The following is a 25630-nucleotide window of genomic DNA, read 5'->3' as shown; positions in this document are numbered from 1 at the left end:
ACTTAAATTAACTTATAATAATTAAATAATTAATGAAAGTAAAAAAATAAAAAAAATGTAATTCATATTTCTTAAAACATATATATATATAGTAACAAAATATAATTAAATAATAGCCAATATTATTAACGTACAATAACAAAAGAGTAAAAATTACTATTCCCACTCCAGTGGGTGCAACATTAGGGAAAGCTTTAGATAGCGTAGGGGTTAAAATTTCTATTCCCACTCCAAAGAGTGCAACAGTTTGGAAAGCGTTGGATAGCGTAGGGGTTAAAATTACTATTCCCACTCCAGTGGGCGCAACAGTAGGGAAAATGTTGGATAGCGTAGGGGTAAAAATTACTATTCCCACTCCAAAGAGTGCAACAGTAGGGAAAGGGTTGAATAGCGTAGGGGTTAAAATTACTATTCCCACTCAAGTGGGTGCAACAGTAGGGAAAGTGTTGGATAGCGTAGGGGTTAAAATTACTATACCCACTCCAGTGGGTGCAACATTAGGGAAAGTGTTAGATAGTGTAGGGGTTAAAATTACTACTCCCACTCCAAAGAGTGCAACAGTAGGGAAAGCGTTGGATAGCGTAGGGGTTAAAATTACTATTCCCACTCCAGTGGGTGCAGCAGTAGGGAAAATGTTGGATAGCGTAGGGGTTAAAATTACTATTCCCACTCCAGTGGGTGCAACAGTAGGGAAAGCGTTGGATAGCGTAGGGGTAAAAATTACTATTCCCACTCCAGTGGGTGCAACAGTAGGGAAAGCGTTGGATAGCGTAGGGGTTAAAATTACTATTCCCACTCCAGAGGGTGCAACAATAGGGAAAGCGTTGGATAGCGTAGGGGTAAAATTTACTATTCCCACTCCAAAGAGTGCAACAGTAGGGTAAGGGTTGGATAGCGTAGGGGTTAAAATTACTATTCCCACTCCAGTGGGTGCAACAGTAAGGAAAGCGTTGGATAGCGTAGCGGTTAAAATTACTATTCCCACTCCAAAGAGTGCAACAGTAGGGAAAGCGTTGGATAGCGCAGGGGTTAAAATTACTATTCCCACTCTAGTGGGTGCAACAGTAGGGAAAGTGTTGGATAGCGTAGGGGTTAAAATTACTATTCCCACTCCAGTGAGTGCAACAGTAGGGAAAGCGTTGGATAGCGTAGCGGTTAAAATTACTATTCCCACTCCAAAGAGTGCAACAGTAGGGAAAGCGTTGGATAGCGTAGGGGTTATAATCACTATTCCCACTCCAGTGGGTGCAACAGTAGGGAAAGCGTTGGATAGCGTAGGGGTTAAAATTACTATTCCCACTCCAGTGAGTGCAACTGTAGGGAAAGCGTTGGATAGCGTAGGGGTAAAAATTACTATTCCCACTCCAGTGGGTGCACCAGTAGGGAAAACGTTGGATAGCGTAGGGGTTAAAATTACTATTCCCACTCCAGTGGGTGCAACAGTAGGGAAAGCGTTGGATAGCGTAGGGGTAAAAATTACTATTCCCACTCCAAAGAGTGCAACAGTAGGGAAAGCGTTAGATAGCGTAGGGGTTAAAATTACTATTCCCACTCCAGTGGTGCAACAGTAGGGAAAGTGTTGGATAGCGTAGGGGTTAAAATCACTATTCCCACTCCAAAGAGTCCAACAGCAGGGAAAGCATTGGATAGCGTAGGGGTTAAAATTACTATTCCCACTCCAAAGAGTGCAACAGTAGGGAAAGCGTTGGATAGTGTCGGGGTTAAAATTACTATTCCCACTCCAGTGGGTGCAACAGTAGGGAAAGGGTTGGATAGCGTAGGGGTTAAAATTACTATTCCCACTCCAAAGAGTGCAACAGTAGGGAAAGCGTTGGATAGCGTAGGGGTTAAAATTACTATTCTCACTCCAGTGGATGCAACAGTAGGGAAAGCGTGGGATAGCGTAGGGGTTACAATTACTATTCCCACTCCAGAGAATACAACATTACGGTAAGTAAATATTTCATATATTATTCAAATATCTAAAAATGAATATCTATTAATAATTAATTAAAAAAACGAATTAACAATAATTATTTCAATGAATCACTGATTAATACAAATTAATTAAACATTAACAATTAATTATTTTATAATTTAAAATTATTTTACAATTATTTCCGAATAAATAAATTTTAATTAGTTTTATTAGTTAATTAATTCTTAATAAAATACTTTCCACCCTATGCACTATAAACCCACAACACGCTACTGAAATGAAATTAGTAAAATTTACATAATTACCAATTAATCAATTAATATAAATTAGTTAACAATTTTTATTATATTATTAACAAATATAAATTAATTAACAATTAATTACTATTTACTATCAATAAATAAATTTACATATTTAAATAATTATAATTAAATTACTTTCCACCCTATTCCCGTATAAACCCACAACCCACTACAGAATTAAATTAGTAAAATTTACATAATTACCAATTAATCAATTAATAATTATTATTTTCCTAGTACAATTAAATTAATTAACACATATAAATTATTTAACAATGAATTACAAATTACTATCAATAATTAAATTTACATATTTAATTAATTATAATTAAATTACTTCCCACCCTATTCCCCTATAAACCCACAACCCGCTACAGAATTAAATTACGCAAGAATTATAAAAACTAAATTCATTAAATATAATTATTTATAACATAAATACACACTTTTCACACATATTATAACATAAAAATACACTATAAAAATTATATATTAATAAAAAATCGATATTTTTAACTATCTATATTATATACTTCGATATTTTAACTATCTATATTTTTAACAGTCGATATTACTTCACTTACCTTAAAAACGATATTTTTGTAGTCTATATTCTGTCCTGTCGATATTTTGTCCAGTCTATATTAAAAACACGATATTATGTCCAATCGATATTTTGGACTCGATATTATGTCTGTGCACCAAAAGGGAGCTACTGCGATTCAACAAACCTGGACTCATATGGTGTAACCTGGTACCTTTTTTCTTTTTTTTTTAAACTTCTGTTTATTATTTTCTTAGTTCAAAACAATACTAAAGTCATACATGTACGTCAGTTGCATTTACATTGCCATACATGGTATATGAACAGTACTCTTACATGCTTCATCATAAAAGTTGAGGGCATTTCAGTCATCAGTACGATACAGCAGTACACACAGCAATATACATATCAACCCTTGTCACCCAAACGGCCACAGCACCTCGCGCATCACAAGCATGTAAGCATTAACCAAGTATTTTCAAATTTCACATCTATAATAGGTTAGAGTGCTGATGAGTCCCTCTATGTCGAACTTCGTATATAGTTCTGCATACCACATAGCTCAGGATGCAATACAGCTATATCAGCTCAGGAATACCTCATTCTTCAAGGGGACACAGTGGTATACGTGATGTGTGTGGGCGACAACTATGGTGAATTTATTGCGGGACTCTCTTGTGGGTGCTCTAATAAGTAACACTTCAGGGGGGCCCTGATGTCTTTAGGCCTGGAGGCACTCGGTAATAGTTCTACATATGTAGTGAGTTGCTCCTGACAGTACACCAAATCGTTAATCCATATCTTGAACTAGGGCGCCCTCCCCTGCCCCAACGGCACGCCACCTGTCTTTTGGCCATTAGCAATGCGAGGGCCACGTATTTGCGTGTGTGCTGCCTGCAATGGTTTAACATATCCCAACAGTGCCAACAGAGGTGTGGGCTCAATATGCACATTAACCATTAAATCCAGGGATTCAAAAACAAGCTTCCAATATTCATGTATCCCGGGGCACTCCCAGGCTAGGTGTAGAATCTGCCCCCGGAGCCCCACATCTATCATATCTATCTGTATCCCTCAATTTATAACGATGCATCCGGGCAGGGGTGTAGTATAATCTATGTAGAAATTTGTAGTGAAGTATGTGAAGCCTGCTACTGGCTGAGACCTGCTCCATCTGTGACGAGCAGTATTCCCACTTGTCATTCGACATAACAAAGCCTAGCTCCGAGTCCCAGCACTCTCTAGCTAACACAGGTGGCTCTTCTCTGTGTGTGTGTACCGTGTGATAGATCAACGAGACAAGGCGCTTGGCTGTCGTGTTTTGAAGAGTCAGCTGTAGCGTTGCAAGGACTGTGGGCTCAGCCGGAAAGTCCGGGGTGAGGGCGCGGACTCCTTGTCTCAGGCGTATGTATAAAAAACATCAAGTGGCATCTGTGGCAAGCCCTGAAATATGTGTTCAAGTTTCCATAACTGTCCTCCATGATACATATCCCTCCAAGTTTTAATGTGTGTGCGTTCCATGAACCTTTGAAATGCTGCTTCTTGGAGTAGGGGCATAGTGGGGTGATACACTAGCGGGAGCAGTGGAGAGTATTGCAGTGGGGCATTCAACATCCGACCTATTTATGCCCATGCTGTGACGGTACAAGTGACAGTAGTCAGCGTCTTTTCCCTTACAGCAAGTGTGTCATACAGTGTACCCTCAATGGGAACGGGATGTGCTAGCCAATGTTCTGCCGCCACTTGCGGCATATATCGGGGCTGGTGTCCCCAGAAGTATGCAGTATCCAGAAGTATGCATAATGGGCTTGTGCACTGTGATAATATAATTCAAAGATGGGAACCCCAAACCCAGAGTAGGGCCGAATGAGGACATTCCACTTCAGTCTCGGGTGCTTGCCCCCCCACACTAAGCGCAGCAATTCAGACCTGAGCGCTTTAAAAAAATAGGTCCCTGGATGGAACGGTATATTCATAAATAGGTAAAGTAATTGAGGTAGTATCACCATTTTGATTAGGGATGCTCCTCCTGCCATAGGAAGTGGGAGCGTGATCCAACGAGAGATGCTCTCCATTATGTGCATTTGTGTCGTACCGTAATTCGGTCACATCAGCTCATGCCTATCCTTCGTGACACGAATACCTAAATACCTCAGCTGGTCTTCACACCTTTCTAATGGATAATCCAATGGAAAGAGAACCGTTTCAGTCGTCAAAGGAAAAATACAGGACTTTCCCCAATTGATTTGAACCCCAGAAAGTTTCCCAAACACAATGAACTCCCTAAGGATTGGATTTAGGTTGTGTTGCGGATCTCGAACGTACAGTGTAATATCGTCTGCATATAAAGAGATTAATATCTGCCTCATGTTGCATCCCAATGCCCTGTCTCTATGGTGTTGCCACAGCTTTTCCGTCAATGGCTCAACTGCAAGAGCAAAAAGTAAGGGTGACAAAGGGCATCCCTGACGGGTGCTTCTTGTGACCGGGAATGCCGGGGACACTCGACCATTGATAAGTACCTTGGCGACTGGCGAGCTATAATAAAGCTGAATCCAGGAAAGAAAGAGAGGGAGAAAACCCATCCGCAGCATCACCCCAAAGATATAGTCCCACTCTATTGAATCGAACACCTTTGCGGCGTCTAAAAAGACAGCCGCCAAAGACAATTCCGAGGACACATTGTTTAACACAGTAAAGAGTGTCCGTAAATTATGAGATGTGGCTCTTCCGGGAACAAATCCGGACTGATCGGGCAGAATTAGATTCTCCATCAATAAGCTAAGCCGAGTGGCAATGAGTTTGGCCAGTATCTTCACATCACTATTAAGGCGAGACAGCGGCCTATAAGAGTCGCACTCTTGGGGCGACTTCCCGGGCTTCAGCAGTGAAGTGATGTGGGCTTCTCTCATTGAGGGGGGAAGATGGCCATCATCCAAAGCATATTCATAGAATTCACGTAGTGTGGGGGCCATTTGGTCAATGTAAGTCTTGTAGAATTTAATGGGAATACCATCCGTGCCGGTGGCCTTCCCGGACTGCAAATGCAACATTGCTTCCCTCACTTCATCCAACTCAAACGGGGCACACAGGAACTTTTGCTGTACATCACTCAGCCACCCCAATGACACACCCCCAAATAACTATCCAGGTTAAGCTTATCTACTATATGTGTGGTATACAATGTGGCATAATGTGCGGTAAATGCATTGAGTATGTTTGCAGTGTCTCTAACCACTATCTCCCCCGGGCCCTCAAGATCCAGCACGTAGTTTGTGTAGCGTGGCCTTCTAATTGTGTCTGCTAGAGCCTTGCCTGGTCTCTCCCCTTCTTCATACCACCGAGCCACCCAGTAGCGGCCCCTGAAACGCGACTCTCTAGCTGAATCCTTGTATTGCGTGAGCGTCTCTCTGAATTTCGATTGTGTTAGGCTATCTGGGTGCGCAGCTAGGTTAATCTCAAGCACCTTAAGCTCCGTTTCCAGTCTGTGCAATGTGTTCATTATGTGTCTGAGTATCCCCGCTCCCTTAGATATGCAATAACCTTAAAGCGTAACCTTAAAAGCCTCCCATATGGTCTCCACACTCCCATTGAATCTTTATTCCGTACAAAAAAATCACGCACTTCCTCCCTCAGTTCCTCCTGAAAACCTGGGTCTAATAAGATAGTGGCTTGCAATCTCCAACTGGTATGCGGTGGGCCATAATCTGCTCAGGATAATGTAAGCCTGACAGGTGCATGTTCCGAGTAGGTTCGAGCCAAGTGTTGCACTTGGAAAATAACTGGACCCAATACCCTGGATAGAAATAAATAGTCCAGCCATGCCCACGATGTTGCATGTGCAGTGTAATGTGTTCCCTTTTATTCTGTGGGGGTGCATATGTCTCCAGGCGGCTATCAAGTGGTATTCGGTTAGCGTGTCATGCAAGACAGAATGTGCCCTAGTATAATGATGGGGGGCGGGGTGAGACCTAGCCACATCCGGGTTCGCGCAATGTTAAAATTACCTCCCCAAATGATGTAGTTGGAGCCTATGCCAATTATTTTAGCCCATAATGCAGTGTAGAAGTCCAGGTCATCCAGGTTTGGCCCGTAACAGCAAGCTAGGGTGACCGAAACAGACCCCAGACTACCCCATGCAAAACAATACCTCCCCTGAGTGTCCCAGGTGGCCTCCGCCGTGACTAATGGTGTACGCTTCTTTATGAGTATGGCCATGCCCCTCGCATACGATGAATAAGAGGAAAAGACTCTGTGTTCAGCCCATTTACTGGCAAAAGTGTTACACCTTGAGGGTTGAAGTGTGTCTCCTTTAGCATGGCTATATGCCCCTGGTGCCTGTCCAAATGGGCCAATATATGCCGCTTTTTGTGCGGGTCCCCCAATCCCCTGATGTTCCATGTGGCTATATGGAGCTTCTCTGAACGTGCTTCAGCCATGTGTCTGTGTGTCTTCCATTGAAGCGGTCAGATTATACATGCGCGAATACTGCCTCGCCAAGCTGTGTGTCAACAGATCAACGATTAAGACTCCGATTAACAATGCTGATATATGATTAATAATGTTCTGCTCTATGACGATCATGTAGAACTTCCAACAGTCCCCCCAACTAACCCCCTCCACCCACTGAAGCAGGCCCAACGTGTCAGAAATACTCTCCCACCCACCCCTCACTCACCCCAAGTGAAAACATAAAAAAAGAAAAACCATCTCCAGTCTGCACAAGTCATGCAGTTAACAACATGAGGGGATCGCCCGGTGGTGGTGACCCTAGGTGACGGTACAGATACACCCCGCTCGGAGAGTCCACCATTAATGGAAGCGATGGACCCAGGGGAGCTGGGGGTGCCCTGCGCAATCAAACAAGAGCTTAGAATAGCCAGCTCACTAAGCGGTTCGCATTATGAGTATCAGAGGGCCAGTCATTCAATTATTTAGTTCTTCTTATATCAGTTGTCGAACATAGAACAGTACACCATCTACTGAGTGTCATCCTCTGCTCCAGTGGAGGAGGATTGGTGCAATGAAGCTAAAGTTCCGGCAGCGCGACTTGATCGCTTCAAATGCTTAAGAAATTCCTCCTCCTGCTGTGGTTTGGTAAATAATCTTTGTTTCCCTTGGTGGGTGACCCTGAGTCGTGCGGGATTCAACAGCGCATAATAAATGTGGGCTAATCTCTGTTTATTCTTGACATCCGTGAACTTGCGTCTCTCCTCCTGGACCATAGGTGTCCGGATAGATAGAAAAAGTATTTCCATCATAGTTCAAGTGCTGTTTATTCCTCGCCTCGCGGAGTGCAATATCATGATCCCTCTAGTTTAAAAGTCTCGCTATGATGGGTCTCGGTGTACTGCCAGGAGGTGGACACGGACTCAGGGTGTGATGCGCTTGCTCTATTATGAATTGGTTGGAGAAGGCTTCCACTCCTACTGAGGATAGTAACAACTTTTCCACATATTCATTCATCCGACCTGTGTTGGTGGACTCCGACATACCTAAAATGCGTATATTATTGCGCCGACTCCGCACTCCTAAATCCACATTCTTTGCGGTGACCATTTTCAGCAATTTATCCATGCAGGTAACCTGCGCAGTGACCTGAGCCGTTGCGTCCTCAGTAGCCGAGATGTGTCTCTCTGTCTCCTTAATACGGTCCTCGTGACCCTCCAACTTGTGCACAATGGTGTCCATTCATGACAACATCCTATCAACCTTGTCCACAATGGTGGCAAAGCCCTGACAGACTTCCTGTAATATACTCTGTACATCAGCGCTCTGCGTGGGTACACCGCCCTTGGTCTCAGTGCAACCATCAACATCGTGATTTTCTTGCAATTTCCGGGTGCTCCGGTTTGCGGTTTTGAAATTCAGCTTGGGTTGTCGGGTATCCGGCTTACCCATGGTGCATATCGTCTCCCAGCGCTTCCGCCTACTCTATATGTTGCTGTTCAAGTCCTACAATAGCAGTAGATGGTTCCCACTAATATAACAAGGCAATATGTGTAGTCAAGTGTCTCTCACAGGTGCGGTCGGTCCCACAATCATCCAGTCTTACACCAGGGTTCTAGTGTTGACCAACTCAGTTCTTAAAGAGAGGGCAGCAGCAGGCCACAGATCACCGGTGTCATAGTGGTCTGATCTCTTCAGAGTGCAAATGCAGGTTCTCGGGGGGGAAGGGGTTGCCAACTCGTATGGCCAGTAGCACAGGGGGGAGAGGAGCTCAATCAACACCTTGTAGGCCATTGTGGTAATTACTGCTAACACAACAAATCCCCCGAAATGCGCCTCGGCCTCAACCGCAGCGCGCCACCAAGCAATGGAAATTTGGAGCAGATAGCCCCGTTTTGACGCCCTTTCAAAGTGCAATCCACATCTCCCAGGTTACATGCCGGGGGATGGGGGAGGGTAGGTTCCGTAGCTCAGCACAGACCCATCTCTCCCAATGTCAATAATTGCAGCAGGTTCATTCCGTCAGGGTCCACGTCAAGGATACCACCGCGGGAGCCCCGAGGCACACGGGGCTCCGGTCCGGTGCTCACCAGTGCAGGACTGCAGGGACGGTGCAGATCAAGCAGCGGGTCCTCGTTGTAAAGATGAGGTTTTCCAAGGGTAAATATTCCAAAGGGAGCAGTAGATGAGAAAAGTGGATTTATTTTAAGTAAGTAGACAGAACACCACGGGAGTGCGTCCTTCCTCTCCGGAGCATGAACATCAACTGACAAGAGAAACTGTCCATGCCAGAGAGTCAGGTCGCCCTCACGAGAATACATATTTAAATAACAATACATAACATTAGACTTCATGCGCACCTAACTGGAAGTGTGCGCATGAAGTCGGAATTGAAAGAAAACATACACGCATGCAAATGGTCTTGTTTATACACACAACATCAGTACAAAAGGAATTAGTTGACAGTATTGGATCCTGACACTGTTCAAGTCGATCTTGAGGAAACTCATTTTGTACCCTTAGAGGTTCAGGCTCAAAATCAGGTTCAAGAGGAAACTCTTTTTGAGCACCTAAATCCTCCAAAAAATGTGAAAAGTGTAAATCATCAGTTAAAACTTATTTTTTTATCAATTATCATTTTAGCTTGATCTGGTGTTAATTTCACCAAAACTCTCTTACTCCACCAACCTCTTTGACCAAGAAACAAAGATCCTTTTGAAGTTTTCAATACCTGTACTGGAAGAGAAAACCTGGAAAGGCCTTTCTTAACTTTCATTGGAGACTTGATCAATACCCAATCTCCTATTACAAAATCAGAATCACTTTTACATTTCCTGCCATCATAATATTTCTTCTGAGCAGCTTGCTTGAAAGCCACACTCTTGAGCATTCTTTCTTTGTCTTTACAAACCAAACATGAGTTGTCACCTTTCTTTAAATCCTTAATCCACGAAGGACACAAAGTACCATTTGGATCCCTTTTTCTTAAAAGTCTAAAGGGGGAAACACCAGAGGTCGTGTGTGGGGTAATGAGATATGCCCAAAGTTTCTTCTTTAGAAAAACATCCACAGGAACCCTCTCAGCTAAAGCTGTCTGTATTCCTTCTTTTATGACCCTATTCATTCGTTCAACTAAACAATTAGCTGCTGGGGAATACAAAGCAACCTTCAAATGCTTGATGTCATGAGACAAAAAAAATGTTTCCATACTTGTTGAGGTAAAATGAGAACCATTGTCAGTTACTACCTCCTTGGGAAAACCCTCAGTCATAAAAATTCGAGATAAAAAGTTGATCACAGCGCTAGAAGAAGCTGAGGAACAAAACTCAAACTCCACCCATTTTGAGTAATAATCAACTAATACCAAAATGTACTTTTTATCATTGGGAAGTAGATCAAAGGGACCTGCAAAATCTAATGCGACTTTCAACCAAGCTTCTTCAGGTGTTGATACATTGTGTAAAGGAAATTTTGCAATCTTCCAGTGCTTGTCTGAAACCAGACATGTACTACAAGCATTTACCCATTTGGTAACATCAGACTCTAAGGCAGTCCACCAAAAACTTTCTTTCAACCTTCTAGCTGTCGCACCTATACCTAAATGGCCCTCATGTGCTATGTCAAAAATTCTTTTCCGTAATAAAAAAGGAGGTACTGCTAAATCTCCCCGCATAATTAAATCCTCAACTATAGATAGTTCTTCACTGACTTGTGCAAAAGATTTTAGAGGAGATGGTAATGACCTTTTTCTAGGCCAGTCAGATAAAATCATGTTCTTAACAGCTAGAAGCGTAGAATCTTCTACAAACGCTTTTATCCAATCATCCTTTGTTATATGAGGAAGATCAGTGATAACATCCTCTATGGTGGCAACTACACATTCTACATCATCAAACCTTGAAGGCAAATAGTCATCCTTTAAAGACAATCTTGACAAACAGTCCGCTCTGCCATTTCGACCACCCGGAATATACTTAATAATAAAATTATACTCATGTAGGCATGATAATAATCTTACCAACCTTGACGAAGCTTTACCTGTTCCATTGCCTGATAGTAAATGAATTAGGAGTTTGTGGTCTGAAAGAATATCAAATTGTGTGCCCCAAATAAAAGTCCTTAACTTTTCCTCAGCCCAGGTACAAGCCAAAGCCTCCCTCTCTATTGTGCTATAGTTGGATTCAGCAACAGAGAGGGATCTGGAAGAGAAACCAACTGTGTTCTCTTTCCCATTCACCCATTGGGATAAGACAGCTCCTAAACCTTTTTGGCTCGCATCCACCGATAACATACATTTGTAACCAGGTGAAAATGGCGATAACGCAGGAGCCTGAAGAATTAATTTTTTAATTAATTCAAAGGCACTCTGTGCATCATCATTCCATGTAAACTGAATATTTTTCTTTAACAAAAGGCGTAATGGTTGAACCACCTGAGCGTAGTTGGATATGAATCTAGAATAATATTCCGTCATTCCCAGAAATGACCTAAGCAGATCTTTGGTATGAGGAATAGCTACTTCATCAATAGCCTTTGTAAGAGAAAATTTAGGGCTGATTCCAGAAGCTGAGATGGTATGCCCTAAATAATCTAGTGACTGAACCATAAATTTGCACTTATCTGCACCAAGTGTAACTCCAAATTCCTTGAATTTCTCAAGTACTTTCCTTAGGGTAGTAATGTGTTCATTCTTGTTTTTTGAGTAAATTAGGACATCATCCTGGTAAGCCTGAACTGAAGCAATACCAGCTAACATGTGATCCATGAACCTCTGGAATACACTCGCCGCAGAGGCTAAACCAAAGGGTAACCTAAGATATTTAAATGCACCAAAGGGCGTTATGAAGGTTGTTAGGTCAGTAGAAGGTGTGGATAAAGGAATTTGATGGTATGCCGATTTCAAATCCAGGATAGAAAAACATGTGGCACCTGCAATATTTGATAATAGATCTTGAATTTTGGGCAATGGGTGGCAGTCTACTACTATGTTTTTGTTCAGTGAGCGTAAGTCGGCACACAAACGAATCGAATTATCTTTTTTCCGCACAATAACAATGGGACTCACCCATTCAGAGGAGTCTGTAGCAGTTATGATCCCTTCTTCCACTAATTTATCAAGTAAAATCTTCAAATCGGTTCTCACACTTAAAGGAATGGGCCTAGCTTTATGTACAATGGGAATGGCATTCTCTTTAAACTTTATAAAATATTCTACCTTAGTAATCTTGCCAATGCGTGTTGTGAAAACATCTGAGAATTCATTTAGAATTTTTCCTGTGAAAGATGAAGCATCATTTGTTTCAGAACTATCAATGACATCAATAGTAACATCATTATTGATTTGAATGGGATTTTCAGCACCAGGACCTAATTTTAAGCCCATCTTGGCTAAATCTTGCCATCCAATAATGAGTTTACCTTTAAGTGCAACATAAACTTTTGTGGAAATTTTTCTCCCAAAACCAGACACAAACTCAATGAAATACCCATACATTTCAATTTTTTGACCCCCATAACCTTTGGGAATAATATCCAATTCCTCTAATACTTAACCGGGCCAGTGTTTCTCAAACAAAGTGTCAGAAATGATTGTGACTGGTGCTCCAGAATCACCCATCATTTCTAATCTTAAATCACCAATCATAAATTCAGCTAATGGTTCTTTGACCTTTTTTTCTGAAGAATTTAAATCTACAATATCAATGTCAACAGAAAGCATCATTCTTTCCATACTATTAGAAAGAATGAGACCATGTTCAGCAGAGTCTTCATTTGAAATTTCTCTGGTATCTAGAGAACTGACTCTGACAACTCTCTTGCTTTTACACACACTATAAAAATGACCAGTTTTTCCACATTTAGTACACTTTTTGCCTAAGGCTGGGCAAATGGGACTATCGCCTAAGTGCGATTTAGATCCACACCTGTAACAATATGATGAAGTTTTGTTTTGTCTCGCTTGAAAAGGTTTCGGAAAACGTGACCTGTAAGAAATATTATTAACATAAGCATCATGTTCAACAACATTAATAGGAGAAACGTTTTCTTGATTCAAGCAAGAAGAGGTGATGATGGACCTCTCTATTCCCTTTGCCATGATAATGACCTCAGTCAATGTTGGGTCTCTGCAACTAAGAATCCTTTCTTGTATCTTCTTATGAAAACAAGAGTAAACAATTGGTCTCTTATATGATAGTCTAATTCTGCACCAAAGTTACATTCAGACGCTAAATTCCTGAGAACTGATATATAGTCTTCAACAGATTCATCTGAACTTTGTTTCTTCTTTCTAAAGTTAAATCTTTCAAGCATCACACTTGGCTGTTCCAAAAATTTCTTATTTAATCTCTGGATAGCATCTGTATATACATTCCATCCTTCACCTCCATCTGGAGGTGGAATAGTGACTGGCAAATTATTAAAAGTCTCTCGTCCAACTCTTCCCAAGAAATTATACAAAATAGCAAGTTTGCGCTTAGCTGAATAATCCTCTGCATCAATGGCTACCAAATAGTTTTCAAAAGATTTAATCCAGATTTTCCAGGGTTCTTTAGGTTTACCCTGATAAGGTAAGAAATGTTCTAATTGAAAAATTTCTTGTTTTGTCATTAAAAATAATGGTTTTGAATTGTAAAAATGAGATTTAAGTATTTCTTTTACTTAAATTGTTAATTAAAAAAAATATTTTACTCACTTTTCTTTGAGTGAAAGTATAAATAAGGAAGAAAGAAAGAAAATAATATTTCTTTTTAGACTTACAGTTTCTTTAAAGAGAAGAATTGTCCTTCGGATTGTTTTTGAAGCCAGTAAAACCGTTTTCTGAGAAACGATCGTGCTCCAGTTCCCTAAACAAGCAGGAAAAGGTGAACAGCCAATCGTTTCATTTGGGGGCGTGGCCGCACGAGGAAAACCCAATTAGAAGAGGTCTTTGTAAAGCAGGCAGTTCCCCTTCTGAGAAACGACAGTCGGAGGCTCTGAGCTGAATCACGTGTTCCTTTTCCGGTTGTAAAGCTTAACCAGAGAGAGGGAGCAGTTGAAGGAGCAGATCGAGAGAGGCTTGAGAGGCACAAATAAATGGTGATGTTTGTTGAATCCACAAAAACGCCGAAAAACGTGGCCAATTGTAAAGATGAGGTTTTCCAAGGGTAAATAATCCAAAGGGAGCAGTAGATGAGAAAAGTGGATTTATTTTAAGTAAGTAGACAGAACACCACGGGAGTGCGTCCTTCCTCTCCGGAGCATGAACAGCAACTGACAAGAGAAACTGTCCATGCCAGAGAGTCAGGTCGCCCTCACGAGAATACATATTTAAATGACAATACATAACATTAGACTTCATGCGCACCTAACTGGAAGTGTGCGCATGAAGTCGGAATTGAAAGAAAACATACACGCATGCAAATGCGCGTGTACATTAACAATAACTTGCGCTCGTGTGAGCGCGTGTAAACACATGTATACATATTACACTCGTTACGTCATACAAACGCCAATGCACTGAACCAGACAGGACCGCAGCCTAGCACTGAGGGATCACGGCGGTAGGTCGCTAGCCACCTGTCTGTGTAGTGCGCTTGCAGTATCGGTCATTCAGCGCCTCTCACCTTCCCCACTGTCGATCTCTCCGCATTCACCACTATTGCTGAACCATGTCTGGCCAGATCTCCCCTCTCGAACCACAGATGTCAGTTGCGGCGCTGCGATTACGATGTGTCTGCTGAGTCCAATTCTCAAGGCCTGCATGCCTCGTGGTCGGCAGCGGAGTTCCGCTGCGCCACAGGCCGAGTCAGGGTTCCATAGCAATCTGCCTCTCACTCCGGCCGGATCTGCAGGATGCCACAGTTGGAGCAGGGATGGCTCAATTCAGCCGATTTTTTTCGCTGAGTCTTCCACTACTCCACATCACCCTCTGGACATATGCAGAAGTAGCGAGAAAGGCTCTCGAGCAGGATAAATTAAGGCTATATTCGCAGGGCTGCAGGAGGCTCACAACAGTGCAGCCATCTTGCGTGTGCGCCACCAAGCGCCCCCGTGTGACCTGGTACATTTTTAGCCAAATTTATCCCCCAATTTATGAGAGCTCACATGCCCATCCGACTTATCCCAGAGAACGCATCTCGGCTCCTCAGGGCATGCAGACTCCTGATTAACATTAGACACTACTCCAGCCATTTCCACTCTGTCCCGGACAATAGATTATGAACACTGCCCACAGAGTGAACTCCAGTTGGGTTGGGGTTGGGGCCGGGGCGGAGGGGGTAGGTCATTGTGATGTTTATTTCTTTATTGGTCTTGGATATTGTTTATCTTTGATTTATTTCTCAATGGCATTTTGGATGTAGGCGATGGTATGTGGGAAGACTACAAAATAAAATTATAGTAAAACCTAAACATCACTGATCCCAGTACAGTTAGTTTGTTCTTCAACAATCGGTAAAGGAAGGGATGAGGCAGCAGACACAAGACGTGACAAAATGAGTGATCGGGAGAATACAGTCAGGAGTTATATGGATGATAGCATCAATGGAAATGTAGGAGTTTAATTTACTAAAATGTCATAAATAGTCACCAATAGAGATATGTTTCCACATGGGGGCAGATATTTGAACTTTTTTTTATTCAACAAGTTTTCCACGCGTACACCTCGAAAGCTTCACTAGCCAGTGTCTCCAGGCATACTGGTGACAGAGTAATGTGACATTTTGCTTTGGCATTTACCCAGTGCAAAATTGTAGTGTTATTTTATATTAGCACGTATAAATCCTGTGTGGCATTTAAAGAATTGTGTTTTAAGGTTATTCTTCTTGTAATCATCGATATATTAAAATAAAACGTAAATATATTTTAAAATAACACATTTGCCAAAATGAACAAACAGCATTTAACTACAAAACTGCAATAGATGGAAAAAGTATTTCTATTTACTTTCTTTTGTTCTACCCAAACACTTGAAATCCATAGCGTGAATAGTCCAAATAAATCAAAAACTTCAACACATTACATTCCCAGCCAGCTATTTGAAGCTGCCTTCTCAGAGAATGCAAATTGTTGTTATTGGCAGTTTCTACAGGACTACTATTGTTTTATTACTTCTCTGCTTTCTTTGCAATATGATGTTCTTCTGATAGACTGTCTGGTGTATTGGATTAACGAAATGTTATATGTTTCTTCCCATGAAGGCAAGCTAAAGAGATTGTGGTGAAGTATGAAGGCAGACTGACAAGAACCCGAGGCTACCAAGCAGCTGGAGCAGAGGTTGGTTAGCTTTGCATTAAGTAATGCCCCGTTAGTCACTGGTAATCTTCATTTCTCCGAGACCTGGTCTTCCCGTTCCATTCCTGGGCCCTTTCCTCCCTTCCAGTATTCTGGTTATGGTGATTTCGTTTTTTCTTTCTTTTGAGTTTCTTTGGTATTCTCAGGTTGTCATGGTGGCGTACTTCCCCCTTTATGCATGCTGGGTAGGCAGCGCCATATAGTGGGAAGTGTTTTGATTAAGGGTGGGTGGAGTTGTAGAAGTGCCACTATGCAGAGTTCCACAGAGTTGAAAAAAAATCAGTGGGACTCTGCTCCGCTCCACCATAATAAAAAAAAAACAATGGGAAATAATAAATCAGGTACCTGCTCTGGCGTCTCTGGGCTGCGCTCCTCCTCACAGTGGTCTCCTCCATGCCGTCCTCGCGTCATCGCCGGTCCCAAAGCCCATCATTGTACATCTTGCAAGGACTGTGCATGCGCGCACGCGCCCACATGCTCAGTCCTCCTACGATGTACAAAGTAGGGGTTTGGGACTGGTGAGGACGGCAAAGAAGGAGAGACCACAGGGAGGAGGAGGGCAACCAGGAGATGCCAGGGCAGGTAAGTAATTATTTCCTGTCTGACGTTTGGCGTGGGCCAGGGGCTAACTCCGCTATGCTGTGGAGTCAGAGTTTTTGCCTGAATTCCATGTTCTCAACAGAGCGTGGAGTTGGCAAAACTCTACAAACTCTGCTGGCGGACCGGAGTTTGCCACCTGGGGTTAGTTTTGATCTTAGATACGTAAAATGTTCTGTGGAGTAGGCGAGCTGCTCATAGATAAGGAATGGGACGGAAAGACGGACAAGGAGGTAATAGTTTAACTGCTTTAGTTAGGTACCCACCTATGGGGCCCAGTAATATGCGTATATCTGTTGTGTACATGCCATGAGCATTTCTGGGCGAATCAATGAATCCTTATGTCATCTTAATAAAACATGAGTACCTCATTTTATAGACTAATGCATTTCTAATGTGTCCTATTGTATCTCTGTATAGGATCTGAGGAACAATACACCTCTCCCAAATCAAAAAAAGTGAAACCTCAGTGGTAGCTGGTTTTTAAAGTTCCATACAATTGTGTTTGACGAAACCAAGACTATTGTGAAACAAAATGCAAACTTGTAGTTGAGAGACTCACTCGCTTGGATTCTGGTTTCTTTATAACTAATATTATTTTAGTCAAGAGGATAAATAATCAGGACTTAAAAACCATACTGCTGAAATAGGGTCAGTTCACGGGTCCAAGGCTAGGTACAGTGTCTTCTTATGGGTTTTAGAAGTTACAGACAAAGCATATTTTGGGAGCCTCTATATGTAACAACTTAAATGTTATTACTCATTTCCTGCTAGCTCAATGCCAAACAAATCTAAACTATATGTTAAAGTTTAAAAGGGTAGCATAAAAACTCTTGAATTATGTCTTGCTCAGGACCTAAAAAATCCTTCAGATGACACTGCATAGAGAGGGAGGTAAAAGGAGGGAGAGGGGTTTGAATAGAAAAGTCGAATATCTGTTTAATAGACAGAAGGTTCACCTTCCCTGTGGCCCCCTCGGTAAGCATGGGCGAATTTTGCGAATCTCGCGTTCGCGAATTTTGCGGATTTGCGAACTCGCAATCCGCAAAATCCGCGAATTCTCGCGAATTTGCGGATTTTTTTTTGTGTGTGTTTGCGCGGGTTTCTGCCAGTTCGCGAGGGTTTTGTACAATTTCGCAAATTGCGAACTTACCTGTCGGGTCGCAAGTTTCGCGAACTTGTTGTTTCTACGTGTCCAGCCTGTTTGGGACACTCTTCTTCATCACTGCCATTCTCTGTCACCACTGCCACTCTCTGACTACTCATGCCACCCTCTGGCCCACCCATGCCACCCTCTGTTTCATCACAGCACCCTCTGGTTGTCCAGTCAGTGTACATTATTGTGGCAACGCAAGCACACCTTCGCTGCCTCAAGTGACCTGAATTAATTTGGGGCTGATTAATGTGTCACAGAATATTTTTTTAGCTGGCACCTGCTTCCTTAGTGCTTCCTGATTAGTGATCTTTTGCACTTGCTAAGTGCTTTCATTGTTGCAAAATTAGTTACAACACCTGCCCTGCCCCAACTGACAATAATGAATTAGGGGCTGATTAATGGATTTGAACTTCCAGCCTGGCTCCTGCTTGTCTCCCTTAGCTGTAATTCAGGACCTTTGTGGCATATGTGTAACTATTCTGAGGTTCAGAGCAGGGTCACATAATAGTTGCAACTGGCAACTGAACTCTGGAGGGGCCCCTCAGGAAGCACTACAGGAAATGGCTACTAATGATGAGCCTGAACTTTTGAACCTGGTAAGTAGTTTCAGTTTTGCTAAGATCGTATTTCTGCAATTTTGCACTTATTCGCGGGGCGCGAAGTTGTACTGGGAAGCCGCGAACTCACACGAACAGTGCGAGCAAAATCCGCTGCTCGCGGATTTGCGGATTTTACGGGAGATTCGCGAATCTCGCGGATTGCGAATTTACCGAAAATCCGCAAAATCCGCGAGCGAAACGGATTTTCCGCCCATGCTTACCCCTCGGAAGGTGGGTGCCCAGTGCGACTGCCCACTTTCCCAATGTCTTAAAACATCTCTGTGTAGGTAACGTGGAAACAGCCATGGCCACAGCCATGGCAACCTGTGCTTTCCATGCATCGCAGTATGCAAACTGTTATCACACTTGTGCTTTACATGCAGGCAGTTAAATATAATGGGGTGACCCTGTAACCCTCAGGACCTGGGTGGGTAATTAAACAATCAATAATGGTTCTGTTGGAACAAAATACCTAGTGATGCAGTATTCCAAATATATTACTTTTTCAGTATGTCCCTGTAGGGGTACATATACTGTGGTACTTATACCTCAAACCAATCAAACAACACTGACCACAATGAAGTGAAGTAAGTAAAGTTTTAGTCATATACTTTCTAGCTTTTTGATTTGTTTTTACACATTAGTTTTGCTGTCCAAACGACAATTGAACACATACAAAGTACAACACGGAAATTTGTGCAGGACTGATACACATTGAAACAAACATACATAAATAAGTGATGAAACAATTATTAAAGAATATCAACTGTGTGCACAATAGTCACATAGGTCAATCAATTAGTTCTTGGTCCTAGTAGACTTTATACAGTTGATTATCAAATATAGTGCGTCGACGTTTTGACCCTGAAGTGCGATGCGCTGATTCGTGTGCATCAAGGGTGGGTCTTCATCAGGACTGGATAAGTGTGGGACAGCCTTATGAGGTATGTAGTTCCTCCTAGATGTCTCAGATAAGTGCTGGTCAGCCGACTCGGCACCTATTGCAGTGATGCTGTCTTGTCTCTGTTTGGATCAATAACACACTCCCGGGGATATTTCCAGGTAGGGGTGCTTCACGGATTTCGTGAATGAAAATAGCTTGCGTCTGTTCTCATCGGATCCTTATCTTATCCAGTCCTGATGAAGACCCGCCCTTGATGCACACAAATCAGCGCATTTCACTTCAGGGTCGATACGTCGAAGCACTATATTTGATAATCAACTGTATAAAGTCTACTAGGACCAAGAACTAATTGATTGACCTATGTGACTATTGTGCACACAGTTGATATTCTTTAATAATTGTTTCATCACTTATTTATGTATGTATGTTTCAATGTGTATCAGTCCTGCACAAATTTCCGTATTGTACTTTGTATGTGTTCAATTGTCGTTTGGACAGCAAAACTAATGTGTAAAAACAAGTCAAAAAGCTAGAAAGTATATGACTAAAACTTTACTTTCTTCGCTTCATTGTGGTCAGTGTTGTTTGATTGGTTTGAGGTATAAGTACCTCAGTGTTGTACTTTGTATGTGTTCAATTGTCGTTTGGACAGCAAAACTAATGTGTAAAAACAAATCAAAAAGCTAGAAAGTATATGACTAAAACTTTACTTTCTTCACTTCATTGTGGTCAGTGTTGTTTGATTGGTTTGAGGTATAAGTACCACAGTATATGTTCCCCTAAAGGGACATACTGACAAAGTAATATATTTGGAATACTGCATCACTAGGTATTACATGCAGACAGCCGCCTCGGCACCTATTGCCGTCCCGCCCACTTTCCCTTTATCATGAAGTGCGCCGAGCGGACGCGCGCAGTTGAGACCTCCTAAACGAACGCTACGGGCACTGGCAATCCTTCTCGTGTTTTAAACTGCTTATTTGCACATTGTTTTTAAAACTTGCATTGTTTGTGTACCTGTACCTCGGTGTCCCTGATCCGTCGCAGCTTGTGCCGTTTGAGCGGAGGGGTCAACACCATCCCTACGAGCGACTCACTTCCTGGATTTAGCAGGGTCAGCGCTCTAGGGCCATCCTACCACTGTTGCGGTCCCGCCCACTTTCCTTTTATCATGAAGTGCGCTGAGCATACGCGCGCTGTGGCGCGCCAAAGGCAAGCCCGTCTGCGCCCGTCCGCTCCTGGCCGACTCCAGTCGCCAGGTACCCTGCCTTTTTCTCTTTTTCCTACTTCTTTTCTCTCCCCAGCCCTCTACCCCCCTGGGCTGCTCACCTACAATGGGTATCATCCGCTATACTAACCAAGAGCTCCACTCCTCAAATACAGCCAGGGAGACCGCTACTGTACCCCACTATGCCTGTAATAACGCTAGAGAAAGGAGTATTAAGGAAGTGACAAAACGTCCCGCTCCACAGCCTCATCTATTTTGCATGTACTGCAATGCTAGATCGGTGCCTAAGCACGCCATGGAAATATGGGCACTCTTGGACTCGAATAGTCCTGATGTATTATTCATCACAGAAACCTGGTTAGAGGAGTCCTCCTCAACCGACATCTCAGTTGCCTTACCTCCCGCCTATAAAATACACAGGCTTGACCGCCCAGGTAAGAAGGGAGGAGGAACGCAATAATTTATATATCCAATATCAAGCTTCACACCAATGAAACCTATTTAGAATGCTGGGGCGAAATGTGTATTGCCACCTTGACCATAGGAAATCAAGAGTCATGGAAAGTGGCTCTTATCTATAGACCCCCAGGTGCCAAAACTCACTTTGTGGAGAAGCTCGTCGAAGCAATAGCGCCCTACGCTCTAGCAACAGAGAATTTTCTATTATTAGGAGGTATAAATTATCATCTGGATCAAACCTTTGACCCCCCATACTGTTGATCTTATCACAAGCTTTGATGCCCTACAGCTAAGCCTACTCCCGACAGGCCCAACACATATTGCGGGACATGCATTAGATCTTATATGCACGAACTCCCCTAAAGTCAAAATTATGCAGATTGCTCCAGTCCTGTGGACTGACCATTATGTTATAAAATTTAACATCATGGGTCCTCAGATCGAAACCCGGAAAACCACTCAAGTAAAACTGAGCAGACCATGGAACAGGATCACCTCAGAATCCTTTGCTGCGCACTTTTCCCCTCCCGCCATCACCGACGAAACTGACCCTAACACAGCTGCCAGGGAGCTGGAATCCGCAATAGTTTTGGTGTTAGATTGCAGTGCCCCAGCTCGAGTGTCAAGACCTCCTAATAAAAACTCACCTTGGTTTACGCCAGATCTGAAACAAATTAAACACGTAGTCAGAGTAGTAGAAAGGAAATGGCGCCAAACTAAATATCTGAGTGATAGGGATCGGTATAAAGCTGCACACAGGCAGTATATGAAAGGAATCGCCGAGGTGAAGAAGGCAGCCCTTGGTAATAGGACATCTCAGGCGGCCAACTCACAGAGAGAGCTCTACAGTATAGTGAAAGAATTCACTAACCCCCCTGCCAGCCAACAGCCACTCAACGAATCTAAAGAATGGGTGGATTCTGTGGCAGCATACTTCCACGAAAAAATCAACGAAATCCATAAACGTTTTCCTCAGTCACCTCCCATTTGTCAGACAATAGTCCCGCCCACCAACAGTTGCAGGGACCCCCAACAATTGCATTCCCACACTAAGGGAATTCCCATCATGCACCGAAGCACAGGTTGAGGCAATCTTACACCAAATGAAGTCCGGGGCCCCTGGAGACCCTGCCTCTCCTCAAATTCTATCAAAAATAGCTCCTGTTCTGATCCCTGCCTTAACGAAAACTTTAAATCAGTCCCTACTACACTCCTCTGTCCCATTGCACTGGAAGGAGGCCGTAATAAGACCTATTTTAAAAAAACCTTCAGCCGATCCTAAATGACTCCCTAATTATCGGCCTATCTCACTCCTTCCTCTGTTTGGGAAGATTATGGAGTCCCTAATAAATAAACAACTCAAAATACATCTGGAGACTAACAAGCTCCTTGACCCCTCACAGTCAGGCTTTAGGGCATTCCATAGCACCGAAACTGCCCTGCTCGAAGTTGTGGACAATATAAGAATGACAATAGATTCCAACCAGTCTGCCATACTGGTCTTGCTCGACCTGTTCGCTGCCTTCGACACCATCTCGCATCTCATTCTTTTCGAAAGTCTTGCTGAGATTGGTGTCGAGGGCTCCGCACTATGCTGGATAAAAAGCTATCTGACTAACAGACGGTCCAAGGTCCAAGTTGGTGCCCACTCTTCCAACTTTTATGACAACGATAAGGGTGTCCCTCAGGGGTCCATATTGAGCCCTACGCTCTTTAACCTGTATGTGTCCCCTCTCGCAAAGGTCATTCAAGCACACGGTTTTGGGCCCGTGTCCTACGCGGACGACACCCAAATATTGATCACAATTAATCAGAACCCTGACGTAACTAAACTGAGGTTCAAAAACTGCATGGTAGACATTCATGACTGGATGACCAGGAACTTTCTAATGATGAATGCGGGAAAGACAGAGGTCCTGCTGTTTGGAAAGGCCGATAAAATCTGGTCCGATGATTGGTGGCCAGCCTCCCTTGGCTCATGCCCCTCACCTAAATCCTCAGTGAGGAATCTTGGGGTAACAATCGAAAATAAGCTGTCCATGTCTGATCATATTAGCAAAGTAGTAGGCACCAGCTATGGCCTCATGCGCACTCTGAGGAAAATCTTTAAGTGGCTTCCCCTCTCAGCTCGTATGCCATTAGTACTGGGACTCATTGTCAGTAGGATTGATTATGGGAACGCACTTTTGTCCTCAACAAGTACAACCCTGCTGGCCCGCCTACAGGTTTTACAGAATTCCGCTGCAAGGCTGGTGCTCGACCTTCCCTCCCGCACCCCTTCACTACCCTGCTTAAAAACCTTGCACTGGCTCCCAATAAAAAAACACATTAAATTCAAACTATGTTGCCTCGTCCATAAATCCATCAATGGGCATGGCCCGGCATACCTAAAACAAAAGCTTAAGGTCTACCACCCGGTGAGAACGCTTAGATCATCCAGCAAGTCTCTTCTAAGTGTCCCCAGGGTACGTACGGCCAGAAACGGTGACAGGGCTTTCAGCAAAACAGCCCCTGAACCCTGGAACTCCCTGCCCCTCCAGATTAGGACGGAACCCGACTACTTGAGATTCCGCAGACAGCTAAAAACATGGCTCTTCTAGACATGCCTTTGCCCTGCCTGGGTCTCTGCTAGGAGGTTTCTCTGCAAGCGCTCAGACCTTCGGGTGATTTATGCGCTATCCAAATATAAATGAATGTATTGCAGTGATGCTGTCTTGTCTCTGTTTGGATCAATCATACACTCCCGGGGATATTTCCAGGTAGGAGTTCTTTACGGATTTCGTGAATGAAGATAGCTTGCGTCTGTCCTCATCGGATCCTCGTTAGGGAATCCGATGAGGACAGACGCAAGCTATCTTCATTCACGAAATCCGTGAAGCACCCCTACCTGGAAATATCCCCGGGAGTGTGTTATTGATCGAAACAGAGACAAGACAGCATCAGTGATATAGGTGCCGAGACAGCTGGCCAGCACTTATGTGAGACATCTAGGAGGAACTACATACCTCAGAAGGCTGTCCCACACTTATTCAGTCCTGATGAAGACACCGCCCTTGATGCACACGAATCAGCGCATCGCACTTCAGGGTCAAAACGTCGACGCACTATATTTGATAATCAACTGTATAAAGTCTACTAGGACCAAGAACTAATTGATTGACCTATGTGACTATTGTGCACACAGTTGATATTCTTTAATAATTGTTTCATCACTTATTTATGTATGTAAGTTTCAATGTGTATCAGTCCTGCACACATTTCCGTGTTGTACTTTGTATGTGTTCAATTGTCGTTTGGACAGCAAAACTAATGTGTAAAAACAAATCAAAAAGCTAGAAAGTATATGACTAAAACTTTACTTTCTTCACTTCATTGTGGTCAGTGTTGTTTGATTGGTATGAGGTATAAGTACCACTGTATATGTACCCCTAAAGGGACACACTGAAAAAGTAATATATTTAGAATACTGCATCACTAGGTATTACATGCAGACAGAGCTTAATTCAAGCCAGGGGTTTCAGTTGGGGTTCAGAGGCAATCGTATGTTGGGACCAACACCTGTTCCTCATCAAACTTTAATCTAGAGACGGGGGAAAAGGGGTGGTGGAGCACACAAAGGAGACAGAAGGAGGAACAGGAAAAGGGGAATCAGTGACAAAAGGAGAAAGCAGGAATGGAATAGAACCTGCAAGTTTGAGATAAAGATGCAGGCATTGTCGGGTAGTGGGAGTGAGAAGCATTAGGTGGAATGCAGACTCCTCAGGCTTGATATTTGCATCTCGACCTTGAGCAGTGCCAGCCATGGACTTCTGAACTTTGAAACTTTGAACACTGAAACCTATTATTTTACAAAGTAAGCACTGCATGCAGGGAAATATGGGAAGAGTCATACCAATGTGTGCTTTACGTAAAGGCAGGGAGAGCTGGCAACATTTGAAAGTGGTGAAGTGAGCGACGATCCACAGCACTTTCTAAAATGCAAAATAAAACACTCCCTCCCTCCAAAAGCCCATAATAAAACACCCCATCCCTCGAAAAGCCCATAATAAAACACCCCCTCCCTCTATAAGCCCAAAATAAATCACTCCCTCCTACCAAAAGTCCCTAATAAAACAACCCCTCCTTCCACCCAAAATAAAACTATACTAAAATGTTAAATAAATAAAAGTTAAATAAATGG

At 43.0% G+C, this 25630-nt stretch overlaps 1 protein-coding gene across 1 annotated transcript in view; it reads left to right on the top strand.

Moving 5' to 3' along the window:
- Nucleotides 1–25630, top strand: part of TMC3 (transmembrane channel like 3) — a 584800-nt gene that overhangs the window by 47144 nt on the left and 512026 nt on the right. Inside the window, exon 3 of the mRNA XM_086958221.1 lies at nt 16414–16489. Within this exon, the coding sequence (XP_086814347.1) occupies nt 16414–16489 (76 nt within the window). The remainder of the gene's footprint in view (nt 1–16413; nt 16490–25630) is intronic.

The sequence above is a fragment of the Lissotriton vulgaris genome, chromosome 2_1 (assembly GCF_964263255.1).
Source record: "Lissotriton vulgaris chromosome 2_1, aLisVul1.2, whole genome shotgun sequence".
Classification (NCBI taxonomy): Eukaryota; Metazoa; Chordata; class Amphibia; order Caudata; family Salamandridae; genus Lissotriton; species Lissotriton vulgaris.
This window is presented reverse-complemented; position numbering and strand designations above follow the sequence as displayed.